This window comes from Amblyomma americanum, chromosome 2 (genome assembly GCF_052857255.1).
Source record: "Amblyomma americanum isolate KBUSLIRL-KWMA chromosome 2, ASM5285725v1, whole genome shotgun sequence".
Taxonomy (NCBI): Eukaryota; Metazoa; Arthropoda; class Arachnida; order Ixodida; family Ixodidae; genus Amblyomma; species Amblyomma americanum.
In genome coordinates, this window is record NC_135498.1 from 9,504,833 (window position 1) to 9,530,236 (window position 25,404).

At 42.2% G+C, this 25,404-nt stretch overlaps 3 protein-coding genes across 52 annotated transcripts in view; 1 reads left to right on the forward strand and 2 right to left on the reverse strand.

The window, feature by feature from the left end:
• Positions 1 to 38: 38 nt before the first annotated feature.
• LOC144120527 (selenocysteine lyase-like) lies at positions 39 to 11,342 on the reverse strand. Its single transcript, XM_077653046.1, has 12 exons — positions 10,996 to 11,342; positions 10,797 to 10,906; positions 10,141 to 10,212; positions 10,029 to 10,057; positions 9,714 to 9,876; positions 8,877 to 9,004; positions 6,961 to 7,125; positions 5,869 to 5,966; positions 4,328 to 4,364; positions 4,158 to 4,241; positions 3,343 to 3,503; positions 39 to 2,451 (listed from the first exon to the last, which is right to left on the reverse strand). Exons 1-12 carry the CDS (start codon positions 11,019 to 11,021, stop codon positions 2,289 to 2,291), a joined length of 1,236 nt encoding a protein of 411 aa, XP_077509172.1. The 5' UTR covers positions 11,022 to 11,342; the 3' UTR covers positions 39 to 2,288.
• A 173-nt stretch (positions 11,343 to 11,515) lies between these two features.
• On the forward strand, positions 11,516 to 13,016 carry LOC144120528 (alanyl-tRNA editing protein Aarsd1-B). The gene has a single exon (XM_077653047.1). It carries the CDS (start codon positions 11,650 to 11,652, stop codon positions 12,880 to 12,882), a length of 1,233 nt encoding a protein of 410 aa, XP_077509173.1. The 5' UTR covers positions 11,516 to 11,649; the 3' UTR covers positions 12,883 to 13,016.
• A 2,295-nt stretch (positions 13,017 to 15,311) lies between these two features.
• LOC144120523 (basement membrane-specific heparan sulfate proteoglycan core protein-like) overlaps positions 15,312 to 25,404 on the reverse strand; it is a 329,407-nt gene continuing 319,314 nt past the window's right edge. For 49 of the 50 annotated variants that reach the window (XM_077653043.1, XM_077653042.1, XM_077653040.1 and 46 more), the window contains 6 exons: positions 24,467 to 24,601; positions 20,990 to 21,215; positions 20,323 to 20,406; positions 18,559 to 18,659; positions 18,341 to 18,488; positions 15,312 to 16,817 (listed from right to left, as the gene is read on the reverse strand). In XM_077653043.1, the coding sequence (XP_077509169.1) occupies positions 16,766 to 16,817; positions 18,341 to 18,488; positions 18,559 to 18,659; positions 20,323 to 20,406; positions 20,990 to 21,215; positions 24,467 to 24,601 (746 nt within the window). In that variant the 3' untranslated portion in view covers positions 15,312 to 16,765. The remainder of the gene's footprint in view (positions 16,818 to 18,340; positions 18,489 to 18,558; positions 18,660 to 20,322; positions 20,407 to 20,989; positions 21,216 to 24,466; positions 24,602 to 25,404) is intronic. The other variant, XM_077653045.1, reaches the window with a different exon arrangement.

Sequence of the window (25,404 nt, forward strand, 5' to 3'; positions counted from 1 at the left end):
CAAAACAGAAAGTGCATGTGAAAGAAAATGAAATGGGATATTTTTTGCACATGTTTATTAAGTAAAAATATGCCCAAAGCCACACAAAAAAACTATGGGGACACTTAATTGCACTACACATAAGAAATGCAGTAGCATTAGAATCATAAAATTTTATGACAGACCACAATGCTGCGTTTTTTCCATGACTGAGGCATCTGTTTGTGGCAATGCAGATGGAGAGAGAGGGAGGGGGTAGGTAGCAGGTAGCATGCCACGTGACCTGATGATGTCATAAACGCCTTGAACAATCAGCGAATTTTGTGGCAGACCACAACACTGGCTCGATCAATCGGTGAATTTCATGACAGACCACAATGAGAAGTTTTTTGCAAGATGAGGCTTCTAAAGCTATCTCATTAAAAAGAAGAAAAAAACAGCTGCATCGTAAAGGTAAACGATTTAGTACAACTGTGGTCTAGAGACTCTGCTGTTGGTTGCTAGAGATATCCATATGGTATAAATATTTGGTTGTGCATTACTGCAGCTACACAGTTCCTTTCAATAAATGCTATGTGGTTGGACTAGAAACAAAGCCAGGCATGAAATACATTCATGTACGGGCACAGACAAAAGTAAACAGAGCACGCTATTGCTTTATAACAGTTTTCATTGGAACTGGTAGCTGTGGTATGTGCAGGCTGGTAGTGGACACAACTACTTTCTAATAGACAATATTTCATCATGTCCAATAGGGAAGGCATGATTACAATAGAACAAAATAGCGAGCTTTGTTTACTTATGTGCACACCTAGGGACATCTGTTTGTGGGGGCTAAGCACCACAAAATTTACACAAAACAGAAAATCCCAAGCATACAATGAAATCTATATGGAAAAGAATGATGTCAAAGGTGACATACGAAGATATGAACACCAGTACCCCAGAGAGATTCCCATACCTAATACATACCTCCTTTTCAGCTAGACTAAGCACAATGGTACAGGTCTGTCGCATAAAAACAAAATTGGCTGTGGTTTAGCTCTGGTTAAACCTGGAGTGACGTGAGAGCTACATCTGGCTGAGTGGAACTAGCTCAGTCGAATTGCAATGCTGCCCCCCCCCCCCCCACTCGACATGGCGCAAGCGCACAGCTGTTGCAGCTCGGTTTCCCCAGCACGCCGCGCCGCCAGCAGCAGCAGCTGCTCCGCACCATGTGACCAACCGTGGTGGCCACGTGACCGCGGCGCCGCCACGGAGCTCAAGGGGTGCCACGCTGAAGGCTCGAAGAGCTGGTGTAGTGAATCTCTCGCTACAAAACATGGCCGCATTACCAAGTTTTTTTCTTGCAGGCATAAATAATAACCAATGTTAAATTACTGTCCATTCTTTTATCCCCGGGACTAAACAGAAAATTTGGGCTATTTCAATATTTCGAGATTTCACACGACCTTTCCTGTACTACAAGACAAATCCATGTTATCATCACACCAACTCTGCTGACAATATGCACCACGTTCTAGCTTGGAGCGCATGAGAACATAAAAAGAAAATTACAGAGGCTAAATCAGGAAAGAATAAAATGGTCAGAAGATAATGGGCTCAACTCCGCTCAGTGCGGAGTAGTATAAAGATATTACTAGAAAAACAACTACTTGTACTTGCTTTACACAAATGCAACATAGTCAATTCAAAATAAATGCAAATACAAAAGCCAAAACATAGAGTAAAGGTGTGTACACATCCAATGACTGCTCGAAACAGCTTTTGATATAGTGGAAGACAAACATACACATGAAATAAATGCATCATAGTGCACTACCAATAGAGGCAATTTTCATAACTACTGCTACATAGCACTACTTTTTAGGCATTACTGTTCAGCAAGCCACTTGAGGTGCATAATTTGAATGACAAAACAAAGTTAGTTAGAAAGTAAAGTAAAGATTTCAAGTCAGCATTATCACGTTAAACTGTCTTCCTCTAAACAAAAAAGCAGGGAGGAAAGAGAGAGTATAGTGACTTCACTGGTCACAGCGTTTTTTTTTCTCACCGTTTTGCACAATACTCTAATAATAATCCATTGCTAAGATGACACATTTCAAGAACTCATCCATTTCGTACCAATAAAAGAAGGTTCATAGCTGTTCACACATTGCAATACAGTGTATAATACTGTTGATGCTATCTAGTTGGCTCGATAATTGTCTAATGTTTAAATTTCAAAGATGCACCAAGTACCTCAAAATGAGCCCACCAATGTCAAGTTTCACCGAACCGATCACTAAAAGCGGAAGAACAAGGCACTACTACACAGAAGGCTGCTGCTTCTGTATTGACAGCACTGCTTCTTGAAGCAGCTGCACTGCGATGTCCACATCTTCGCGCGTCGTTTTCCTTCCTGTGCTCAGCCGCAATGTTCCACGAGCATTGTCCTCCGTGACTCCAGAGTTGAGGAGCACTTTCGAAGGCCTGGCAATATACACATGCTTTATGTAAGCAAGAGAAAAGCAAGGCTGCTAGCATAAAATGCTGACAGAGCCATGCTTCTGCTTCACAAAATGCTGCCATTGTTCATGACTTCTGATTAGTTCATACCATCTAGAATTTATTAAGACAAACTAAAAGCCTCCTGCAGGTTCATGCAAGTTCTTTGCTGTACTGAGATGAATCCACAATGCTTGAGAATAAAGACGCTTTGAAATTCTATGTACAGTCACAAAATTAAAAGCAACAGTCACCATAGCGGGTAATGAGACCAGAGAAGAAATGCCAGAACTGCCAGCAATGGAACTGTTCTCCATCTCAGATGTTACTTACAGATTCAAGATTTGTTTATTGAATGCATTCCTCTGCATGCAGAGTGTGCAACAAACAAGCCCAAACCGTCACTTTAACCAAAGGTTTTCCAAACATCTGGCTGCACAAGTCTTCATCAGTAGTGTATGCGCCCTTTCTTGAAATAATCTTCTTTTCTGTGCTATGTTCTCATTTATGTAAACACAGGGCACGATAAAATTTCTGCTTTACAACTAAAGATGCATAAAAGTGGCCCAGAAGGCCATAATGTAAGCATGCCTTTGCAAGGCAAGTTTTGCCACAGGTGGTTGCCTTCGAGAATCTTTGCCAGAACAACCACTTCTACTGCTGACACACAGAAAATCAGCAACTAGCAAGTGCCCTTCCTCATACATGGTTGATTCTTCACTTTGTACTAATACAGCTATTAAAGTGCACAGCCCTTGCTTTGTCTAATGGATGGATAGCAAAATATATGATTAAAAATGAGGCAAAAAGTGGTAAAGACATTTAAGAAAACTATTGTGTGGTTTTCAAGAGCTAAAAATGAGAAAATGCACTTACGCGGCAGTGTGGTGACAAGCCGCTCCTGTGCTGGCCAGGACATACTTTGCCTTGGTCAAAATTTCAGGACCCTTCATTCCAGCAAATGAAACACTGCAAGTGTTTGGCAGGGCCTGGGCCCCTTTTCGGTGGTTGAAAGAAACAAGCGAACCGAATGCTTCCTAAAAATGTAAAAAAACAGACAAAAGCATTTGCACACAACTCTCTCTCTGTGCGTGCGTGCGTGCATGTGTGTGCACTAAATCATTGCATGCTGCTAAAGTCCTTCCTGGTGTGATTAAAAACCCCTCAAAATATTCTCCTCCAGTGGTTTGCTCCAAACCAGAAGGTGTCATAATATATATTTATATAACACACATGCAAAGTTACCAAGAAAAAAAAATCACAATGAGTTTGCAACGCGAATGTTTGAGCACTAGTTGAGGTGTGAGAGCAAAGAATTTTTCACTGACATGTTTAAGTCAGAAAGCCCCAGGTGAACCCGGACTTGCCCAGGACTGCAGTGATACTCTGCAGTGGGTTTTGGTGGTGGTTTGCAACCCAACCCCATCCCTCCACAAAGGTGGACACCCAAGCCACTAGGCTACCTGCCCCCTCCCATCCTCTCTCCCCTAAATGTGGAGAGGGGAACCATACTGTCCCCTGGTTCATTGCGCAGAGGGTGTGAAATTGAGGAACAGGCTAATAAGAGCTAACACTGTAAAATTGCAGAAACTTTTCAATAAAGGCAAACTGAAAGTGCATGCACATTTATATGAATGTCTTGCCCAGCAAATCATGGAAGGCAAGTGATAAACGAAATGGAAAGTGCTCACCTTGAGCTTTTGCTCCAGATAATCTCTTATGTCCTTCAGGCACTGATTGTATGTGTCCAAATTCTTCACAACCAGTGCTGCTGCCTGGGTACACACAGAACAAAAAAAAGTGATTGAAACAAATGCTACAAGCGTACTTCATGCATTTGCAAAGGGCCAAAACAACTCACGGTTCCAAGTCCGGCAATCATGCAAGTGTTGGGTGTGCTGAGAAAAAAAGAAGGAAAGAAAGCAGCAAAACTGTGAACAAATTGCAGAGAATGACTGTACAGCAGTATTTCTGGAATCCATCAGTATTTATTTCAGCCCTGCAATAATAATAATTGGTTTTTTGGGGAAAGGAAATGGCGCAGTATCTGTCTCATATATCATTGGACACCTGAACCGCCCCTTAAGGTAAGGGATAAAGGAGGGAGTGAAAGAAGAAAGGAAGAATGAGGTGCCGTAGTGGAGGGCTGCGGAATAATTTCGACCACCTGGGGATCTTTAACGTGCACTGACATTGCACAGCACACAGGCGCCTTAGCGTTTTTCCTCCATAAAAACGCAGCCGCCGCGTTTTTATGGAGGAAAAACGCTAAGGCGCCCATGTGCTGTGCGATGTCAGTGCACGTTCAGCCCTGCAATGCATTCTGTTCAAAACAACAGTGATGTATGCCTCATGCATAATATAAATCATGACCTATGAGCTCAAAAGCCTACTCTGCATGCCTACACTGTTATTATAAAACAAGGGGCTGCTTCTACTTGGTCAAAAAAAAAAAAAAAGGAATTCAAACCACACAGCTGTGAATATATATTGATGTATTTCACTAACTACTGACACCAGCTTTGGTACGTGCACATTGTTATATCTCACCTCTCTATTCATCTTGCCAAAGATTTTACTAACCAAACCAACCAGCTTCTATTAGTATGCTGATTTGTTCGGCAGGCAGAAATGTGGCTCTCAGTTATCATGAAGGCCTGCATCGATTTTTAGTTTTGCTCCACTGAAATCAATAAGCAATCTCCAATGTTCTTGAACACTTAAAAAAAAACTGACAAGAATAAACTGCATTTTCATGCAGTAACATTCTTTTATGCTCTCAAATACAGTTGTGAAATACAAGCTCCGCAGCTAACCAAATTTCAATCTGCCATCATCTGTTAATCTATACTTCAAGAAATAGAAGCACGCGAAATTTAACGAGGCTTTAATTCGGAATTCACTGCCAGTACAGATAAAGCTAGCTTCTAATTCCAAACCAGCTTTAGCTACAAAGAAGTATTATTGACAACCGGTTATTCTAATTCATAGCTGACAGGTGGGTATGTATATTTTACCATTTCTTGAAAAAGACTACCAACAAATTGCTAAGCCAAATGATTATTTAACACAATGTAGGAGATGCTCCATTAATACAGTGCGATAATACTGTCCCTGAACGTACTAATTTATGCACCTTTGCATCATTTTGTTCCATGGAACAAATTTGTGACAGTAACAGTTTACAGTGTAACAGTGTGACAAATGATTTCTGTTTGTTGGTCTGCTGAAACTTGAATTTTAAACTTGCTTTAGCTTGGATCTGCGACTAGCTAGTGGATGCAGGTCCAGCAACTGTTGTGTGTTTTGAGTCACATCATATAAATAAATAATGAAATGAAAAATAAAAGACGTAGTTTCTTCAAAAATACAAGCGAAATGAGGACATGCAGGCACCCTTACCCTGGTCTAAGACCACGCTCTTGCCCTGCACCAAACAGAAAGGGGTACAGCGGCTTTGAGTCCCGGAAGTACAGGGCTCCCGTTCTGGGTCCATAGAACTAGATGCATTGAAAAGGAAGCAAACAAAAGCGGCATTTCACAAACAAGAAAAAAAAAGCACATTAAAGCTAATGATGAAACAGCATTCCGAATGGCAATACATTGCGACCCCCGGGTGGAAGAATAGAATAAGCATCACAACATGCGTCAGTGCAAAGGCACGTGTCACCGTGTCCACACAAAACCTAGATGAACAAAGGCAGCTTCCCTCTACACGCTGCAAAAAACAATGTTGCCCTTTTGTTAGAAGGCATCTCATTACCAATGTTGTTTCTTGCTGCCACTGAGAGGACAACTGACATAATTTATGGTGCTGCAGGAGGCGAATGCCCTATCAATAAAGCAACAACAAACTCCCAGTCACCACTCATGATATGGACACTTTTGTGAAATAATAACAATTCCAAACTAATTTCAAACACTGAAGAAAGGAAAATGCACATGCTGTGTAGCTGTAACCAGAACACAAGGAAAATGAGGCTATGCTTCAAATGCCTCGATGTGTCCACTTGTTGCAATGAGGAGGTGCAATACACCTGCATGCCACTGCACCAGCGTTCTGCATCTGCCAGTCAATATTCCATTCCACTAATCACAAAATAGGTAGCCTACAATGAAGGCATATCTAAAACGTGTATTTTATGTTTGCGGTGTTATCGCTTTGTTCTGTGAGTAGCTTGTAAATGTGCTTTTATTATTTCAATTCTGACAACAGTTGTGAACTGCCAGTCTCAAAAAATCCTTTGATGCCAGAACGGCAACATTTAGATACAGTGGCCCTGTGCTATTCTCTCTAGGTACGTTGAAGAGCTTGTTGACACTATAAATACAAAAGTTTCTTACAAATATATTTATGGTGGACCTCTTTAAAAATACAATGGCATAACACTATAATGGCAATTATGTCTACTGTCACTGCTAAAGACCCCCCAAAACAGGTGCTTAGTGGCACAGTGATGGTCAACACATACCAAAAGCAGTGCTCCCACCCACCTTGTGCCCTGCAATGCTCAAGTAGTCCACATTCAGGTCATTCACATTCACAGCCACCTTTCCCAGTGCCTGTGCAGCATCTGTATGGAACAGCACTGCTGGGAGCCCATCTTTTTTTCTTTGCAGGTTCACATCTTTCAGCAGAGCTCCAATAGTGGAAACTGGCTAGAAAAAGGAAATTACATGCAGGAAAATTGGCCTTTGTAGCAGAATCGTATATATCAGCAATAAAAAGTAGACACTTTCAGGTGCCCACATAAAAAGTGCAAGATGTTTAGAACGTGGTGAGGGTTCTCTCTTTTCCGAGGCAATATGCCTAAAATGTTTATAGTAACATTTAAGGTAAAATGTTTATAGTAACATTTTAGGTGCCTAAAAAAATGAGCCCATTATCTAACAATGCAATATTTACAACATAAATATTATTACTGAAGCCATTTCATGGAAGAATGAACCAAACACAAAGCTGGTCTTACTGAAAGATGATGCAAAGATTGCTTGACCTTCAATGGCTAGCTCTGAAGGTTAGCTCTCAAGGGCATACCCACCATGCCCTGGTCACTGCCCTGAACAAGACCACCTCTATATAAACTTGACATGCAGCAGCAGCTTTTATTAACTCATGTTAGTTAGTTAGTTAGTTAGTTAGCACTTTTTATTTGTGTCGATTTTCATACACCATGAATCAGGCCTACCAAAGCCTCAAAGGGCTTGAGTGGCAGCGCCTGGCAGACAGCGAACATTGGCAAAAAAATAGCGACGTTGCAACGTGCATGACAACTAAAACAACTAAAAAAAACCTGAACAACACAGGGAGACAAATATAGAGGTAAAACTTATTACACCAGCAAGAGGGATGACAGTAATTTGAAAATAAGACAGTAACATTAGATGAAGTAATTATGGGGCAGGAAGCAACACAGAGACATACCGCAAAATTTTTTTTAGGTTATATTTAGTTTTCATGCGGAATACACTAGGTGGCAAACTATTGAAACAGGCAGGTGAATAGGATTGACGTGTGCGCTTTCCGTACCGGGTTGAGGAGCGAGGAATGCAGTAACGGTATTTTGGTCTTAAATCACGTGCAGGAACATAGAATGGTGAACTGACTATACCAGAAATGTTTTAGCACAATAGTTTCTGCTAACAAGGCGTTAAAACTTGGAAGCTTTAGTCTTCTAAAAATATCAATGTCATTACGAATAGACAAGTTGTAGGCAATATTCTTTAGAAGGGAACGCAGAAGTGAATTCACCCTGTGCTGCCAGCAATCTGTGCAGTGACCATAAACAGTGATGCCATATCTAAGAACACTGTAGGCAAGAGCATGTGTAACACATTTACGGACAGAAAAAGGCATCAAGTATCTAATATTATACACCACACACGATACAACACGAAATCTTTGGCAAAGCGTGGCCTTGTGGTAGAGCATCCGCCTCGCATTCGGTAGGTGCTGGGTTCGATCCCTAGTAACGCCGGGTACCCACCGGTTTTCTAATGGGTACAAATGTTTCCCCTGGCCCGGTGATCACCTCTTCTGGGGTGAGATGCTTGGGAAAAGGGTCTTGACCACAGCTGCCTTGACGGATCACAGATAAGTTCCGCCGTCAAGCAAAACCTTAAATCTGCCTCGCGCGGTAGAAGCCTATTTGTGGACCTTCTTTTTCTCTCTTTGCGCTGTCTCTTCCAAGCCCACACGGACGGGATTTGAAGGCGCAGGCTCCTTTGCTAAGCCACGCAACCCTAGCAAGCCGAGCACCAGGTCGGGCCATACCTCAAAATAGGCTGGCTCACCATAGGCTCAAAATAGCACAAAAGCATGTAAAGATAATTTCATGCATCAAAACTCACTATGTCACTGAAGACGAGTGAACAACTAAACCATAATAAGGGATTTTTTTTAAACATACCTGAATAATTCCAGTCTCATTGTTAGCCAGCATGATGGTAACAAAACAAGTTTCAGGACGAATGGCTGCCACAACTTCCTCAGCAGACACACTACCAGTAACCTTCGAAACCGGCACAATTGTGAGATCTGCCAAAGAAAATTAACAGGAAAGTAAACAAACAGAAACATGAATGATTAATGAACAATCACAGATATCCATGAATGTCTCAAAGCAACAAACAGGGATTGAGTGATGCCACAGAACAGTCAGTAGGTCAGTACATCAGTAGGGGTTCTTCTCTTCAATAGCATGCAGTTAGCCGAGACACAACAATGGAGGGGAATCTAACAATGCCAGCTATGTGCGGATGGAAAACCAATGACATAATGGTCAAGGGAAGGTTTCTCACAGGTCATAACGAGAGGCACTGGATACCAAAAACAAACAAAAAAGCAGTCCATTAATTAGTACAGCTTTAATATAGGCATACAAGAAGGAATGTTAGAAAGTGCTAGATAAGAGCTAAGGGAAAGGGAAATGAATCTCAATCTTTTGTATCTGTTCCGAAAATTCATGCTTCCGAAAAATGCCCTTCAACCATGTTTTTCACAGGGAATCTGCAGGAGGATGTCCGAATGCAGGCAATGCCGCACACACATCAGCACATCTAACAGTTTGTCTAATTGAATCAGTGGGGCCAAGATCTCCTGGCCTTGTATGCAGACCAAAAGAACTGGAACTCAAAACTTTTCTCCCACTTAAAGGGTAAAGAAGTGACAGCAATAGCTGTATCTGTATCTACTTCCACAAAATGCATACAGAGTTCAGGGTTCATGGCTGTATCACCATGCCTACCTAGGCGCTCATCTTCATACAAATCCTTCAAGGTTAACAGGATGGAAGTATGTTCAATGTTGCTTGTGATGACATGAGGAATCTTGCTGTTTGAGAGGGAAGCAAAGCTGCTCCTTGTCTTCTTAAAATGGCGCACAAGTGAGTGGATAATCATATTGTTGCTCTGAAAATACAAACCAAAATTCCAAGATGACCTTACAAAAGCAGTTCATTTAAAAGCTAGCGCAGCATTGAAATGCATCATTTACTGACAACCAGTAATCCTACTATATGCATGCAGGTGCAAGGAAAGTACGCAAATTACAAATTATATACCTCTGTCCCTCCTGATGTGAAGACAATTTCTGAAAGCATATCAACAGAACCAAATTAGCTTCCACTCAAGCAACCACATCAACTTAGCAAACTAATTATAGGCTGCACATACCTGGTGGCAGTGCTCCAATCATGTTTGCGACTGATGTACGGGCTTCATCAATAATCCTGCGAGCTTCACTTCCTGTCAGTACAAAAAGGGGCCCTTCTTTGGAATCAATTGCCCGCGATATAAAATTATCAGTCTGCTAATATGCAACCACTTTCTTGACGAAGTTTCCAGTACACTTTTTCTTGACAATTCACACACAGCTAACACAGGACCAAGCTGGTGAATTAGCATCAAGCCTCAGCTTCTGCTGTTTAACATCCACAAATGCTATCAGAAAGCCAGAGCTCTGTGATCAGCAGTCATCAATGGCTGCACAGGCACAGATATAAAAGTAATATGCAATTAAAGCATTTACATAATACGATGCTCAAGTTGTTCGAGTACTATGTGTTTTTATAGCATGCACATCTTAACCTGACTGATTATAGGTGGTCACAGCTGGTTATTTAAGTAAGCACATATGCTTCCATTTCCAACGATTTTAAGTGGTCGTGGTTACATCAAATCCCCCCCCCCCCCCCCCAGCTTTCCTGAAGAAATATCGCAAAATTTCAATATTAAATGCTTTCGTAAGACATAAGTGCGCGTCAAATTGGCTGTGCTGACCTCTTTACGCTCTTTTCAGAACCTCTTTAATCGAAACTTTGCTACTTCACCTCCTTCGTGGTTGCTTGTCGGGTTTCCCCAAGCGACCTGCAGGGCGTATACAATTGATTTTTGCACTTCTTCCTCCGCTGGCGCAGTCGCATTGTAGTCGAGGTAAACACTGCGGAAAGAAAGCACGTGCGAAACCAGTAGTTTCGTCTAGTTTTGTAAGCGCATCATTGTGCCCAATGAAGACAAGCAGTACTTTACCAGCGATGTCCGTTTTCAGGTTCCATGGCACAGCAGCACCGTCAGCCACAAGGGTACGCGGTGAATTCTCAGCGCAGAGAGGTTTCGATTACACAAGCATTATAATCGCGAACGAGTTCAAGAGGAGCCCACGCGACGCGCCACCACCACTTTACGCCACTTGAGACGTGCCTCTTCAGATGTCTCGTTACAGCTTGTCGAGATTACCGTGAGCAGCGCGATTGGCTGTAGCGAAAGTATGCTGCCGCATCACGTGTCGCCTTCACACACATCCCAGTTTCTCATCAACGCGGCATCAAAGAGAAACTCAATCATACATCCGCGGTGCAGATGGTGCCGGCGACGATGACGATGATGATACTGTTGTATCCGGATCCGGCCGATCCCCCCTCCCCACACCAGTGCCTCTCCGCATTTCGGAGCTGGGCTAGGCTGGGCTGGCTGGGCATCGTCTCTCATCATTCGGCACAGCTGCATCAACTAAACTGGTTGAGTGCAGTTCATTCGCTCATTCTTCCTTCGTAACTGGTGCGAGGTGGTTCTGCACCGCCTGCACTGCACTAATTTTCTGTGAGCGCAGAAAGCGCTGTGTGCACGACCGCTGCACGTTGCTGGAGCCGCTCGGAGTCGGGCTGCTGACGGCTGCGTTTAAAAATGATATTTGCGTGTCAGAAAGACAGCTACCTCAAGAATCTTAAAACGACGGTAGTTGCCTGTAATCCTGTTGTTGAAGGATCAGCTCAAGATGGCTACGAAATCATTTTTGACGACACTGTGCTCTTCCCTGAGGGAGGCGGACAGCCCGACGACCGGGGTCTGGTCGGCGATGTGCCAGTGTTACGAGTGTTCCGGAAGGACGGAAAAGCTGTCCATATCGTCGAGTCGCCCATCGCTGTTGGTGCCGAAGTGGAGATGAAGGTGGACTGGAACCGTCGTTACGACCACATGCAGCAGCACTCTGGCCAACACCTTATCACTGCGGTGGCAGAGAAGGAATTCGGCTTTCCGACAACCTCTTGGAGCTTGGGTGAAGACGTGAGCTTCATTGAGCTAGATGCGCCCAAAGGAGTCAAGGCTGAAGATGTGCAGAAGTTAGAATCACTAGTGAACGAGAAAATAAGGCAATGCCTTCCGCTAATTGTCAGCCTTTACGAGCCTGGATCTGAGGACCTGAAAGCAGTACGGACGAGGCTGAAGCTTCCCGACGGTGAAGGCGATGTGATTCGTGTGGTGAGCATTGAAGGTGTGGACTCAAACACTTGTTGCGGGACCCATGTCTCTAACCTGAGCCATCTCCAGATGATTAAATTGCTTTACACGGAGAAAGGCAAGCAGGGAAAAACAAACCTTTATTTTTTGGTTGGAAACAGGATTCTCAACTACGTGGATAAAACAGTGCGGCGAGAGAAGGCAATAACAACACTGCTGAAATGTGGTCCAGACGACCATGCGTCATTGATTGAAAAACTAAACAAATCTCTAAAATTGGCCAATAAAAATTCGTTATCTGTACTGCGTGACCTGGCAGTAGCTGAAGCAAAACTTTTGAAACAGCAAGAACCTCTGCCAGCATTCCATACGTTTCACAGGCGAGAAGCAGATGCTGAATTTATGGCAATATTTGCAAATGAGCTTGCAGACAAAAAGGTCCTATTATTTTTGACCGGTGGCGATGAGAGAGGTAGTGGCCAGTTTTTGATCTCTGGACCAGAAAACATAATCTCTGCTGTTGGACCCAAAGTATGCGAACTGTTGGATGGGAAAGGCTTCCTCAAGCATGGAAAGTTCCAGGGAAAGGCAAATGCTCTTTCAAAAAGGAACAGAGTGGAAGAACTCTTAAAAGAGGTGTTGACATCTGATAACAAATTAATCACCGACCAAGCTTAACAAGACACTAGCAGTGTGCAGTGATACAGTGCAAAAAGTGTGTCTTCAAAAAGGGGTGTGCAGTTTGTTTGACCCCTGCCAATTTTGCATATAGGGGTGATATTTAGCCTTGTGCAAAACATTTGCAGCATACTGTTCTCTTCTAAGTGCATAATGCCACTTTGCACTTCCTTTTTATTGTAGAAATGAGCCAGAAATATGGCTTGTATAAATCTACTAAAAAAGCTACTTGCTTGCAGACAATAGAATGATATGATGCTTCAGTGCATTGAGCATCCGTTACCACACCACAGTTTTTCTCATAGGAACCATGTATCCCCTTCACATTGGATGTAGTGACGTTATTTTATGCCCTATCTGTGTTGTGAAATTAAATTGAAGGAAACATGGCAAACTTGGGTGCTGATCAATTGATATTGGATGTGATGTGGTGCCTCAGAAGTTGTTGCATTCAGCTGCTGAGCATAAGTTTGCTGATTTGATCCTAGCTGCATTTCAATGAAGGCCAAATGCAAAAATGTCTATGTGTTTAGATTAAGATGCTCACTGAAAGAGTCAAAAGTGTGTCATTGAATGTAACCAGAATTAATCCAGAGCCTTCCACTGCGACGTGTATCACTCGGTGTTGCTTTGCTGCATAAAAATCGATTCCTTTGTTTGGGACGGTCGTTAAGAGTTATTTAGAGCGCAGAGTTTAAATTTTGCAACATTTTGTAAGGCACATTTAATGTGTATTAAAAATGGATGCTTCGGTTCGAACTCAGTTCAAGTTTTTGGCCCCCCTTGAGTTTTAATTACTGGGAGTTCTCTATATGCAGATGTTTTTAGCAGCTTTCGTTATGTATTGGGCTTAACACTGCTGCATTATTAGCAAGCTGAGTGAATTCCACAGCTGGAAAGAGCAGACACACTAACAAAACCCCTCACAGTGATGCTCTGTGATCCTTGTCCTACACCAACAACGGTCACCTTGCACCTGCAAATTTCTCGACTTCCTTCACCCAATAATCCTGCCATTCCCAATTGTTTTTCTTCCCATTGCATTTGCTCTTCACCTTTATGGGGCAATGGCTACCTGCTGTGCTCTCCACTTGCTCCATGCCATCTCCTTTTATTGTCCATTTCTTCTTACTTCTGGCAAGGACATCTCAACCTTCAGCTTGCACACTGTGCTGCTTTCAATTTTTTTCATGATTTCGATTTGTAAATACTTTCCCCTTAGCCCAACTGCTAAGTATTGTCGAAGTTGTCCTGTTTTTGACACTTACTACTATATTTGCATTTCAGATGCTGGGTCGTTTTTTGTAATACATATGAAAACTCTTAGAAAGACAATGCCATCAGCAAAGCAAAGGCTTTTTGTTAATTCTTATTGCCAATTATTTACTCAGAATACCCCTAAGGGCTTCATAGTGAGGGTATTACATTGCAGGTTTAGTGCTACTTGGTTTAGTGCCATGAATGCTCACCAAGGTGCAGTAATTACCTTTTGGTCTGGTAACGTTCCATTTTGGTGGTCCTTCATTCTTAAAGCTATGGTTGGGGTGCAGCCCCTTCAAAAATACTTAAGCACACTTACTTTCTCAAAGCCCCGATTGTGCGATACCTGTATAACCGGACATCTCTACTGCATTCATTGTACTGGCACATGCATATGCAGTCATCTGCATGTGTGGCTCCTCTCGGCAAATGTCATTTTTATTTTGTTCAACTCAACAGCCATCAATTAATGAATTTTCTGCCCTGGATAAAGCTCGCTAAAATGCTGTTGCTATAAAAAAAATTGAAACTCTGGGTCTCTGAAGACTCCAAAGACTGCTTGTCGATGATAATGTCACAGGTGAAAATTAAATCACTGAGGCATTGTTTTTGGGAGGTTGTCTACAGGAGGTTTAAATGCTACACACTTCAACAAAACCAAATCTCTTGAATGGTATCTGAATTTGAAGTTTTTTTACAGAAAGCTTTCACATGGGCACAAAACTGGCTTTATACTTGCACTCACTACTGTTGAGCAGCAACATACAGTACAGGGTGCTTAAAAAGCCATGGCTGGTAGTAGACCTCAAAGAATAGTGCTATCAACACGGACATGTGGGGCAGCTGTCTCATTAAGGACCTTTCAATCAAACAGTAGCTTTGCCATTGGCAATTCAGACAGCCCAAGCAACATCATTCATAAAAATCATGCTTTACTGTGTGCCACGACCATTATCCACATGGAAAAACATAAGTGTACAAATTTTAACTGTACAAGAAAAAAGCAAACGCTTTTTTTTGATGTAGAGAAAATGTAGATGCTCGTTTTGATTTGTAGAACATCTAGCTCTAGCTCTTGCGCTACACTAATGTGGACGTTCACTTAAGTGCATGCGCATTAAAACCCCATCGCTGGCTTGTGTGAAAGTGACAGCACGCACAAACCCACCTGAACATTAACAAACATCAGCTTTATTGCAATTTCAAGAGGCAGTAGCAGCAGTGAAACTAGGTGCAACCAAGTAATTGCAGCTGCTGTTGGGGTCTCCAAAATAACCAGCACAGTGCAATGAAAAACAAAAAGAGAATTGTAATTGGCAGTGACACCACCAGAGCTGCAGTCAACACTCTGAATATGTACACACTTAAGATTTTTACCGAAATCAGCCACCTTTCTTGAATGCTTGGTAGTCAGTCCTCAAAAAAACCATCAACACTGCCAGTGCGAAGACAATTTAAACCTTTGCAGAGGCAACAAAGAAACCTTGACTGCAGCTTAACGGTACAATTTTGTGGTGAAATTAGCTTGGACACAACTCATGAGAACATTAAACCAGACAAAATAATTTCTGCCTGTATTTGATCGCATTCTAGTCACGTGCACTACACATCGCAAATATGCATAAAAAAAGTAGAAAAGCTTGCCATCATAAATAAGCAATTTTATACAATCTCCTCTTCTAAGTGCACCCATCTTGGCACTTGTCCTGAAAAGGGACAAATGTGCATTCACACATTCTACGAGGGTCAAAAGCAGTACATAAAGCAGTGTATGTATATATATCTTTTTGCAAGTACAGAAATAAAGTGAAACAAAAAAGAAAAACCTGAAAATGGGGCAGCGAAAGAGGGTTTCACCGGTTTTGAGGACACCACCACGCAAACAAACATTTGGCACAACTGCTATGCACAGAAGCAGACTGTGGTCACACCATGCAGCTCGACGCAGTTGGAAACATGGCCGTAAATGCCCTCATGCACGCGTCTCGGTCCACGTGGAAACAGTGAGTAGTCTTGCCATCAAACAAAGATGCAGATATGCCAACGATGAGTGCCTGTCTTACAGTTCAAACAAAACAAAAATGAAAGGCTCCCAGGCAAACAAAATGACGGTGCAGTGAATCTGTGATGAGTGAACTAAATGCACTCCATATGTTTGTGGAACAACGTTGACATGCATAGATGAAGCGCAAACCTCAAGGCTGTTTCCCAGAATGAAGCACAAGAAGCAACCTTCACTTGCGGCAGGATCTTGCAGCAATGCTACCATCCCTTTCAGAACTAAAGATGCGCGTGCATTTAGAGTGCTTGAATGAAGCTTGCTGCTCGCTTCAAAATAAAGAGGCACAACTAAAAAATACACGAGACTAGAGTGAACGATATCATGCTAAGAAAATAGTCTGCCTTCACAAAAACTCGCTCTTTGCAGGAAAGAAAAACACATGGGCTGCTGCTATTAGATGAACAGGAGAACAAAAACGTTGACCGTGAGACGTTTATCTCCAGGAGAGGGGAAAACTGGCTCTTTCCCTCCCCCAATGAATAAAGCAGTCTTGCTCTAGCTTCATGATTGAAGAAAAAAAAGCTAATGGAAAGCTTGGGAAAATAGCTGCTCTGCAGAAGGTCACTTGTTGCTCATCCGAAAGTTCGTGAAGAAGTCTCCACTTCCCACATGCCTGAAAAAAAGAGAGAATTGTTGCACAATGTCAGAAGAACACTCCCTGCCACCTTGGTGTCGGAAAAGTTAATGCACACAGAATAGTAATTCTTGATGAGCTGACTGTTTACTGAGCATCTCATAATCTGCGGCACTGAAGTGAGTGGTAGCTCAGTTTACAGTTTAGAGCTGATCGTGCTGATAGTTTAGAGGTGATAAGATCACTGCATAAAAAATGTGCTAACATACGCATGAACGCTGAGTGTTACTGCTGTGGAAATTCCTTTCCATCGACCGTGCTCGTGATTATACCTGATGAAAGCTTTCCTTGGCAATGAAGCAAAGGCTATAGGGGCGGAGCGTTTGTATCTGACATTCCACAAAACAGTTCGTCCACACAGAGTTGTGCCTGGCCACATTGTGCATCGCTTGGTTTTATTCGGTTTGATTTTGTGGACCCTAAAGCTCTATGGATAGCCAAAAGAGACTCAGGCTGTGAGGGGCACTGTAATGGAGGGCTCCGGATAATTTCAACCCCCTGGGGTTCTTCAACATGCACTGACATCACACAGTACACGGGCCTCTAGCATTTCGCCTCCATCGAAATGATACCGCCGCGGCCGAGACTGAACTCGTGTCTTTTGGGTCAGCACCTGAGCGCCATGACCACTGAATCACCGCAGCGGCCCTAGTGCATTGCTGTCTGCACACTAGCTTCTCTGTCACAGATGCAGCTGGCACCATCTGTGGAAGCTTCTTGCAATAATAAGAAGACGTGCCTAGCAAATTCGTTGTAGTAATAAAAAGCAGTTTTTTCCTTGACTTTCTAACATATAAAGTTGGTAGCTGTGTTAGAAACATGCCCTAAATAACAAATATTGACAACATACTATGCTTCAAGAAACAACTAATAACTGCAAGCGGAGACTATATTTCTCTGCATGGGAAGAGTGTGTGCGTTTCAGATCCATAGCTTCCACTCCATTGCCAGGAAAGGTTGTTGCCGAGTATAGTGATGGTTCATTGCAGCTTCTCATCTCACAGGAACTTCCACAGAAGCACTTGTACTTTCTATCAAGGCTATCCTGTAACGTCTGCTGCTCCTTCCTCTTCTTACTATCTCAACCAGAAAGCATGGATAACTACCCTTCTACCTAAGCACCCATGTGCATGGGTGTTCTTTTTTGTTATCTAAACGAGCTTGGGTGTGGACTGTTATTCAGGTGACCGCTGCATCACAGATGCAAAAGTGGTGCCAGCATCCAAGCCCTAAAGTGCATTTCTGCATTAAATGTCATTATGACCTGCAGAGACAGAGCGGTTATCTCTAAGAAAGAGGTCAAATGCATTTCTTACTCCAGACAACTTTCTCTGTTGCAAAATGTATCCTTAGTTGCGCTTCAGTTAACAGTAGCCTGACTCACTGGTTCTTGAATATTAGCTATAGGGAATGACCCTGATTTTGCTATCTACAGCCACTGCAACAGCCAGACGAAGTTTTAACTTCCTGCCCCTCTTGGCTAACACAAGAATATAACTTACCCTTCACACTCGTCAGCGTTGGCTGAATCGAGCGAGTCTCCATATAAGTTAATAACACCAGAGTCCTGGATCTGTACATTCATTATGGAGCCAGTGAAGCCTTTTTGATATCTCTCTGCTGTCATTTCCCTTGGTTCAGGGACACCACCTGCAGAAAGAAAATCACATTAGGCCCATGGCCCCTTTGCAGTTCCATCAAGAGAAGCCACACAACTCACCAATGAAGATGTCACTTTTTGTGTTCAGCATTACTAAGAGGCCTGCAGATTCGCCATGGACTTCCTTGTTATCGACTTTCAGTGTGCCCCATTTTCCTTTCCTGCAATGATACAATAGTGCCTTGAATAAGCGTATATCCCCCTATACACTGAGTGCCTATCTGCATTTAAAGTCACAACCTTGTCCACACACACACACCCAATGCAGTGCTTTTCTGCATACACTGCAACTTTGCAACCTAAAATGTCCTGCGGAGTTGGCTCAAGATTCTTGAGCCAACTCCACAGTTATAGTCCACAGTTCATAGTTATTTAAGAAGAATAACTATTTTAGAAGAATAACTATAAGAAATTTGCAAGATGCACAAGCCCTCAGTATACAAAATAACATGATCTTGAGGTGCTGACTGTGTGACAAAGCTACAACTAAAACTCATGAGCTACAAAGAAAAGTTGGACCAACTTGAGCAAGGGTACAGTATTGTTAGTATCTCGGGTAACTTATGGCTCCATGCTTTAATGGTATCACTATGATCCTGACAATGTGACAAGACTGTACAGACTGTCTGCCAACAAATGGGTTACTTTTATCCTCCAGTCAGTACCACCTAATAGCAAGCATTCATTGAAGAATTATTTGTCAAGAGGCTTCAGATCTCTTCATTAAGTGAGCTCGGACATGGCTCCACAACCCACAAGCATAGAAAGTATGGACATAATCCAAATTCTCAGGACAACCAGAGGTAAAGAAAGGGAGACAAATACTTTTTAGCATTTAGCATTGCTTTTAACACAATATTTGCTTAGTAGATGGTGATCCTGCAAGCAAATTTATAAAAATGGTAAATGTGCAGCTTCTCTGGGTAGAATCTGACATAGTGGCTCGCGCACAGGGAAGGCGCACACAGAAGGAAGGCAGACAGGACAAACGTGTGCGTCTGTCCTGTGTGCATCTTTCTTGTGCGCTAGCCACTATGTTGGATTATAGCAACCAACTAGCCCAATTAAGAGCCTTGGCTGTAACTATCTCCACAGCACATTAATTAAAAACTTACAGACAGCAAGTAATTTGAAACTGTAGATGACAAGTGCTTTGCATGGCTCAAACTTCTGTAAAGTTCTCCCCAGAATTAAAATTTTGAAGCTGTGCAAAAGGATTCGCCTTCCCCCCCAATCAAAATAAAGGACAGGTGTTGCATGTAACCTGCAATGAAAAGCCCACATAGCGCACGCTGATGGGAAAGAATTTAGCCCAACGAATCTTTGGAGTGTTACTTTGGTCAGGTAGGGGTGTTATTTAAGTAGCTCAGAAGCAGTTGCTAGTGGCAACACTCAGGTGGGCATATCATATGCTGCTTGCAACCCTGCAGGAGCATTGAAAATTGGTGCAGTGTCTGCATTTAGCGGCAGCAATGCAGAACACTCATTGGGGTGTTAAAACACAAGAGCATTCCCTGCCTTCAGCAAGCTGCCGAAGATACAGATTGTGCTCTATTGAAGAGGTTGTAATGGGGAATGAGTTGTAATAGGTTGCATTTTTATTATTTTTTTTAATAGGGTTTAATGTTCCAAGGCAACTCAGACTATGAGGGACGCCATAGTGGAGGGCTCAAGAGCTCAAGCTGTAATAGGCTTGAATGGGCTCAAGGGCTCAAGCTGTAATAAGCTTGAATGTATTGGGAAACTTCAAAGCCAGGTGCACGTGTCAGCTGCCCAGTCAAGACTGAATTATTTTCAGCATTAGTTAGGCTTTCTAAGGCTTACCTTCTGAGCTCCACTGTATGCATTCGTCCGTCGTCAACTCTTTCTTCTGATAGAATCTCAGCAGGACCACTTCCCATTTCATAGCTAGACAAAAAACAAAAAGCATGTAGAGTGATATCACAATTCTTACCCTGCCTTTCACAAAAGACTGATCCAATAGCAGATGAGAAGAACACTGCATTGACAGTGCAGTGCTAAATTCAATTTCACAGGATTTGTCAAGTCGATGTATTTCGATGGCTGCGAACAAATGCTCCAGTGTCTTTCGTCCCCTCATCAAATGCGCAACGAAGAACTAGTACAAAAATAGATAACAGTGACCCTGGACCAGACGGTAACGAACGCACCCCACCTGGAGATTCTTCCACTAAACTAGATTTTATAAGAATTTTTTGCCTAATCAGAAGACCTCGTCAGGAGACTAATTATTGAATTTAGCACTGCACTGACAGTGCAGTGCTACTGATAAAAGTTTAATTACTGCTGATATGCAATTTGATCTGCATTCCATGTAAAAAATTTATGGCTCATTAAATTTAATTTACATTTCAGTATGTAGGTCAATTCTTAACTTCAAAATCATTAATGATGTTCCACAGCAGCCGAATGTCAAACTTCACTTACGTAACGGATTTTCTCTAAAAACAACAAGAAAGTTCGTGCACACCTAAACTCCAGGTGACCATTAACGAGCGCCAGTGCAAGGTAGTCCTGGCCCCTTGCTTCAGCGCCACGTGGTTGGCCTTGGAAAAGCAGGATTCCGTTGCGGTCTTTGGCCAAGAAGCTGAGTCTGATGACTTCGGACATATTGCTTGCAGCGTGCAACAGTCTGTCCTTGCTGAGTGTGACCCAGCCATCTCCATTGAAGCTTGCACATTCGTCAAAGGCGGTGTCTGCACAGACCAAGGTCAGTTCCTTCATAAGGCTACTAGCAAGAAATCACGCACCTCATAGCGCAATGCAACGTTTTTCAACAGCACTTCAGAACTGTAGCATGGTGACATCAAACAGCGAGACACACAAGGCACGACACACAGTATCTTAGCCTTCGGCTCCATGTGTACAAACGCAGTTTCAACACTTGACTACATTTCAGGGGTACTGATGTTAATACGATGTGCCCTGTCTGCTGACACAGCTACTGCTGCATAAAGAAAAAAAGCATGGCTGAATGCCTCAAGGAAACATATCAAATAAGACAATGAAAAATGAGCATAATGCACAGCCCAGAAAATACTTCAAGAATAAGGAACTCCAGCATTGCATTTTAAACTTCTGGCTGTACTAGTAGAATTTTTATCCAACTACTTAAAGAAATTTAGTACATAAGCATAACATGGCAGCTACTGCCATTGCATTAGACTTACATTTGCTCGCAAGGAAATAAAATAAAAACAATGCGACATCATTTCTTCGAGTCTTAGCACAAAATTTGAGCGCTGCTTCAAATGCCAATGAATGATGGGGAAAAGAATGACTGTCGATTTGCGTAGTTAGACCAAATGCGAATTATGTGCACTAGCACTTCAGTTATCACTTCGGTTCTGGCACTTGGTTCTTTTTTTATTTTACGTACATACATCCCTGGGAGTCCTCACACCACTCCTGGTGCAGTGGTGCAGCGGCTAAGCGATTCTCCACTGCCCTGTGATGGCAGTTGCTGCCACCGGTGGAGCTTGTGCTACCCAGGTTGCTATTCCAGAGCAACCCCTCGTGTCCAATCATTAACTGAACTGCGCGCATGCATGCACACACCTGGGCAGCCTGCCACAAAGCAGGCTTCGAACAAACAATGGCCTCTATAAGTGCTAGCACACTAAAACTTGTACTTACTGAAGCCTGTGCTTACTGATGGAAAGCTGAAACACATACTGAATGCTTTCCCAGTAAGGCAAATTAGTTCTGTAGAATAGTGGCATTTTCTTATTCAGAATTAATGTAATAATGCTAATTCAAGGTCTTAATAAACTGATTTTGGTCAGCAAGGATGACAATAACAACATGAAGCACAAGATGCAAAGTAAAGAAACACTGTCGTTGGGAAGTTTTATACAACATTGCTTGATGACAAGCTATTATATCCACATCTGGCCCCACATACATTATAATTAGGGGTTGGACTTCACGGTTTAAACTTAAAAAAAAAAGATAAAAGTATGCCAAATTCAGTTTTCGAAATTCGGTTTTAAACTATTCTCTCCATGCAAGGCATAGCTAGCTCGTTGTTGAATGCGAGTTACACTAAGTCAAATTTGAAACCAACTGGAAGCCAGGGGCATGATGCAACAGTGGTATTCTTGGTTAAGGAGCACAGTTGTGCGATTTTAAGTATTCCTTTGCAGAATCACACCTCTGCAGAAACACACCTCTGCAGAATCTCACCTCTCCACCGCCTTCTTGCTAAGCACTGTTTCTTCCCTATCATCACCTGCTTAGAGTTTTTAATCAGTAAGTAGGTTTATCAACTGCATGTAGGCCACTGACTTGAAACCACCCATGGGCCTCACAAAAAATATGGGATTGAACGGCAATTCCATCACTGCCATCAACACGCAGACCACATAATACCCTGCTCTCGTGCACAACCAAGCGCGACAACCAAGCGATAACATGTCAACCAAGTTCTTTGAAGCAAACTTCCACTTCAGTTTTTATCTGCCGGCTGCCTCATTTAACTCGAGTTACTCTTTTAATGACAATAGCAATTTCTTCGTCAGGCACAGTTCCAACTATTACCACTTGCACGTTAATTACCGGTAAATAAATTGTTCATGATCACTAAAACATGAGATAGTTTTTAAGTGACTTTTGACCACACAGAACTACTACATTAAGCAACTGAAAAAAGTCAGTTTTTTTATTAATCGAGAATAATATTCGCCGAAAAAAAACCAAATTTTGTGTTCCGAAATAAAAAACGACAAAAGTCCACCGAATTTTAAAAAAATAAAAGCTGAAAAGTCCAAACCCTAATTATATTGCACATTTCTCTTTTATGGAATTCTTAAAAAATGCATGACTCTGTAGACTAAGTGTCATTGGAACTTGGAAAGTACTCACTGGACTCTGATGTAATCAACTTTTCAAGACCTCTGTGTAACAATACGGGCACTCTGAGCAGCCTCCCAAGTGAGTTGATTTGTCTAAACCAAATTTCTGCTCCCAGCAGCCAAACAGCTCCCAAGCCTCTCATGCTTTTCCAGAAGACTTCTTGTAATTTTAATTTAAATACACATTCTATGAAACATGTACTTAACTAAATATATGACATAAAATGTTTTGAACGTTTATGTATAGGCCCAGAAGCCTTTAGCATCGAACATGGAGAAAACTCATAAGAGAAGAACTGTTGAACCTGGGACTACAAACGTTTGTGTGTACATTCAATAGACCACCGAGGCTTGAAATATGTATTTGGATTAACGCTGACTGACCGAACTTTTGCTCGTGTCTGACGAGGATATGCAAAATACAAAATTAAGTTTTGAGACACCGGCCTTTGTGTTTGCAAATTTTGACATGGTGCACAATATGTTGCATCAGTTAAAAAAAGCTTTCTAGCTCTTCTAGAATGCATCTTGCTCCACCTACAGCAAAGTACAAGAAACACAAAACCATTGCACAAGGGCCAACTCTAACAGCTGATTATTTGCAAAAGAAACTACTGGCTAGTTGGAGCATTATGTGAAGACTTGCAATGGTAATTGGCTGTGCACTCGTGCAGTTTGTGATCTCATGGTTGGTGATAGAGCAACGCAAGATGTGGCTGAAACTTTGCACTGTGGCCTCACGCCAGAAGGACACTACAAACAATTTCGGACAACCTAACAGGGCTACATGATAGTGTTGATGGCACTTCCTGCTTGCTGGCAAAGTCTCTTGAAAGCTAACACTATGCTTATGGAAGTGAACTGCTTACATTCAGTTTCCAGCTAAATTCAGCTTCCATGATTTCTTTAGCACAAGCCATGCAAGTGAATAAAAGAACTTCACTAGTTTTGCTGTCTATGTAGCTACGGTTTTTGAATTGAAATACACAAAAGTTAACTCTCTTTTAATTGTTAATTGGAACATAAGTGCACACTGATATGGAGCTGCAATGCATATAAAGCATCTGTCTTAAAAACCAACATGGCATGCTTACCTGATTCACAGTTGGGGCCTTTGAAGCCTTTGGGACAGTTGCACCTGTAAGAGTTGGCTAATCCAACGCACTCTGCATTGTTGCGGCAGGGATTGATCTGCAAGCAGAAGTCATCCTGTGTCTCACAAGTCGTGCCTGTAAGGTGACGGGGTGAAACAGAACAACAAGTTAAATTTCAACATGGCATTCTGCTGCACCACTTAACAATGCAAAACTACTGACAGTCAAGCAGCACTGAGTAGATAAACTTCCAGTACCTTTGCAGGAGCATACAAAGCCATGGGCAGGGCTGTGTAAAATGCCTTTGACATTTTCAAAACCTGTATGTCCAATTTTAAGCTACAAAAAGATAAGCTGCAGGTGCTATTGCCACTGCAAGCAAGCAACTGGTAGGCAGTGGTCATATCTAGTTCAAGCTGCAATATCTGTCCCTCAGAAGGAGACACTGAGAAACTGTCACTGCAAAAGTTTGTATAAATAAATGTCTTAATGGATAAATACATGCTGAATATGTGCTGGCACCTCTTTGAAGCATCGCAATTTACAAATAAAATACACATTCCTGACCATTTTGTGGTGATATGAGAGGCTGAAACAGTACCAAAACACTGGCAAAATGAACTCATGAAACAAAAACTAAATACTAACTTCATGTAATATGTAAGACCCCCTAGTTTCCCATGATTCCACGAAAAATCGCAGATTTAAGCATTTTTCGCGGCATTGTGTGTTATCACATTCTCATTTTTTATGTTATCGCTGTTATGGACATCAGTAGAAATGGCAGTATGATTATCTTAAGTTGTTTATATGGATATATAAGATATAGAAGTTTAAGAACTCCTGAGAATTTTAATATAAATATTATTATAGTCATAACACAATCTCAAACTATTCATGCCAACCATAGGCTGAGTGTCCTCTGGAAAAATGCAGAC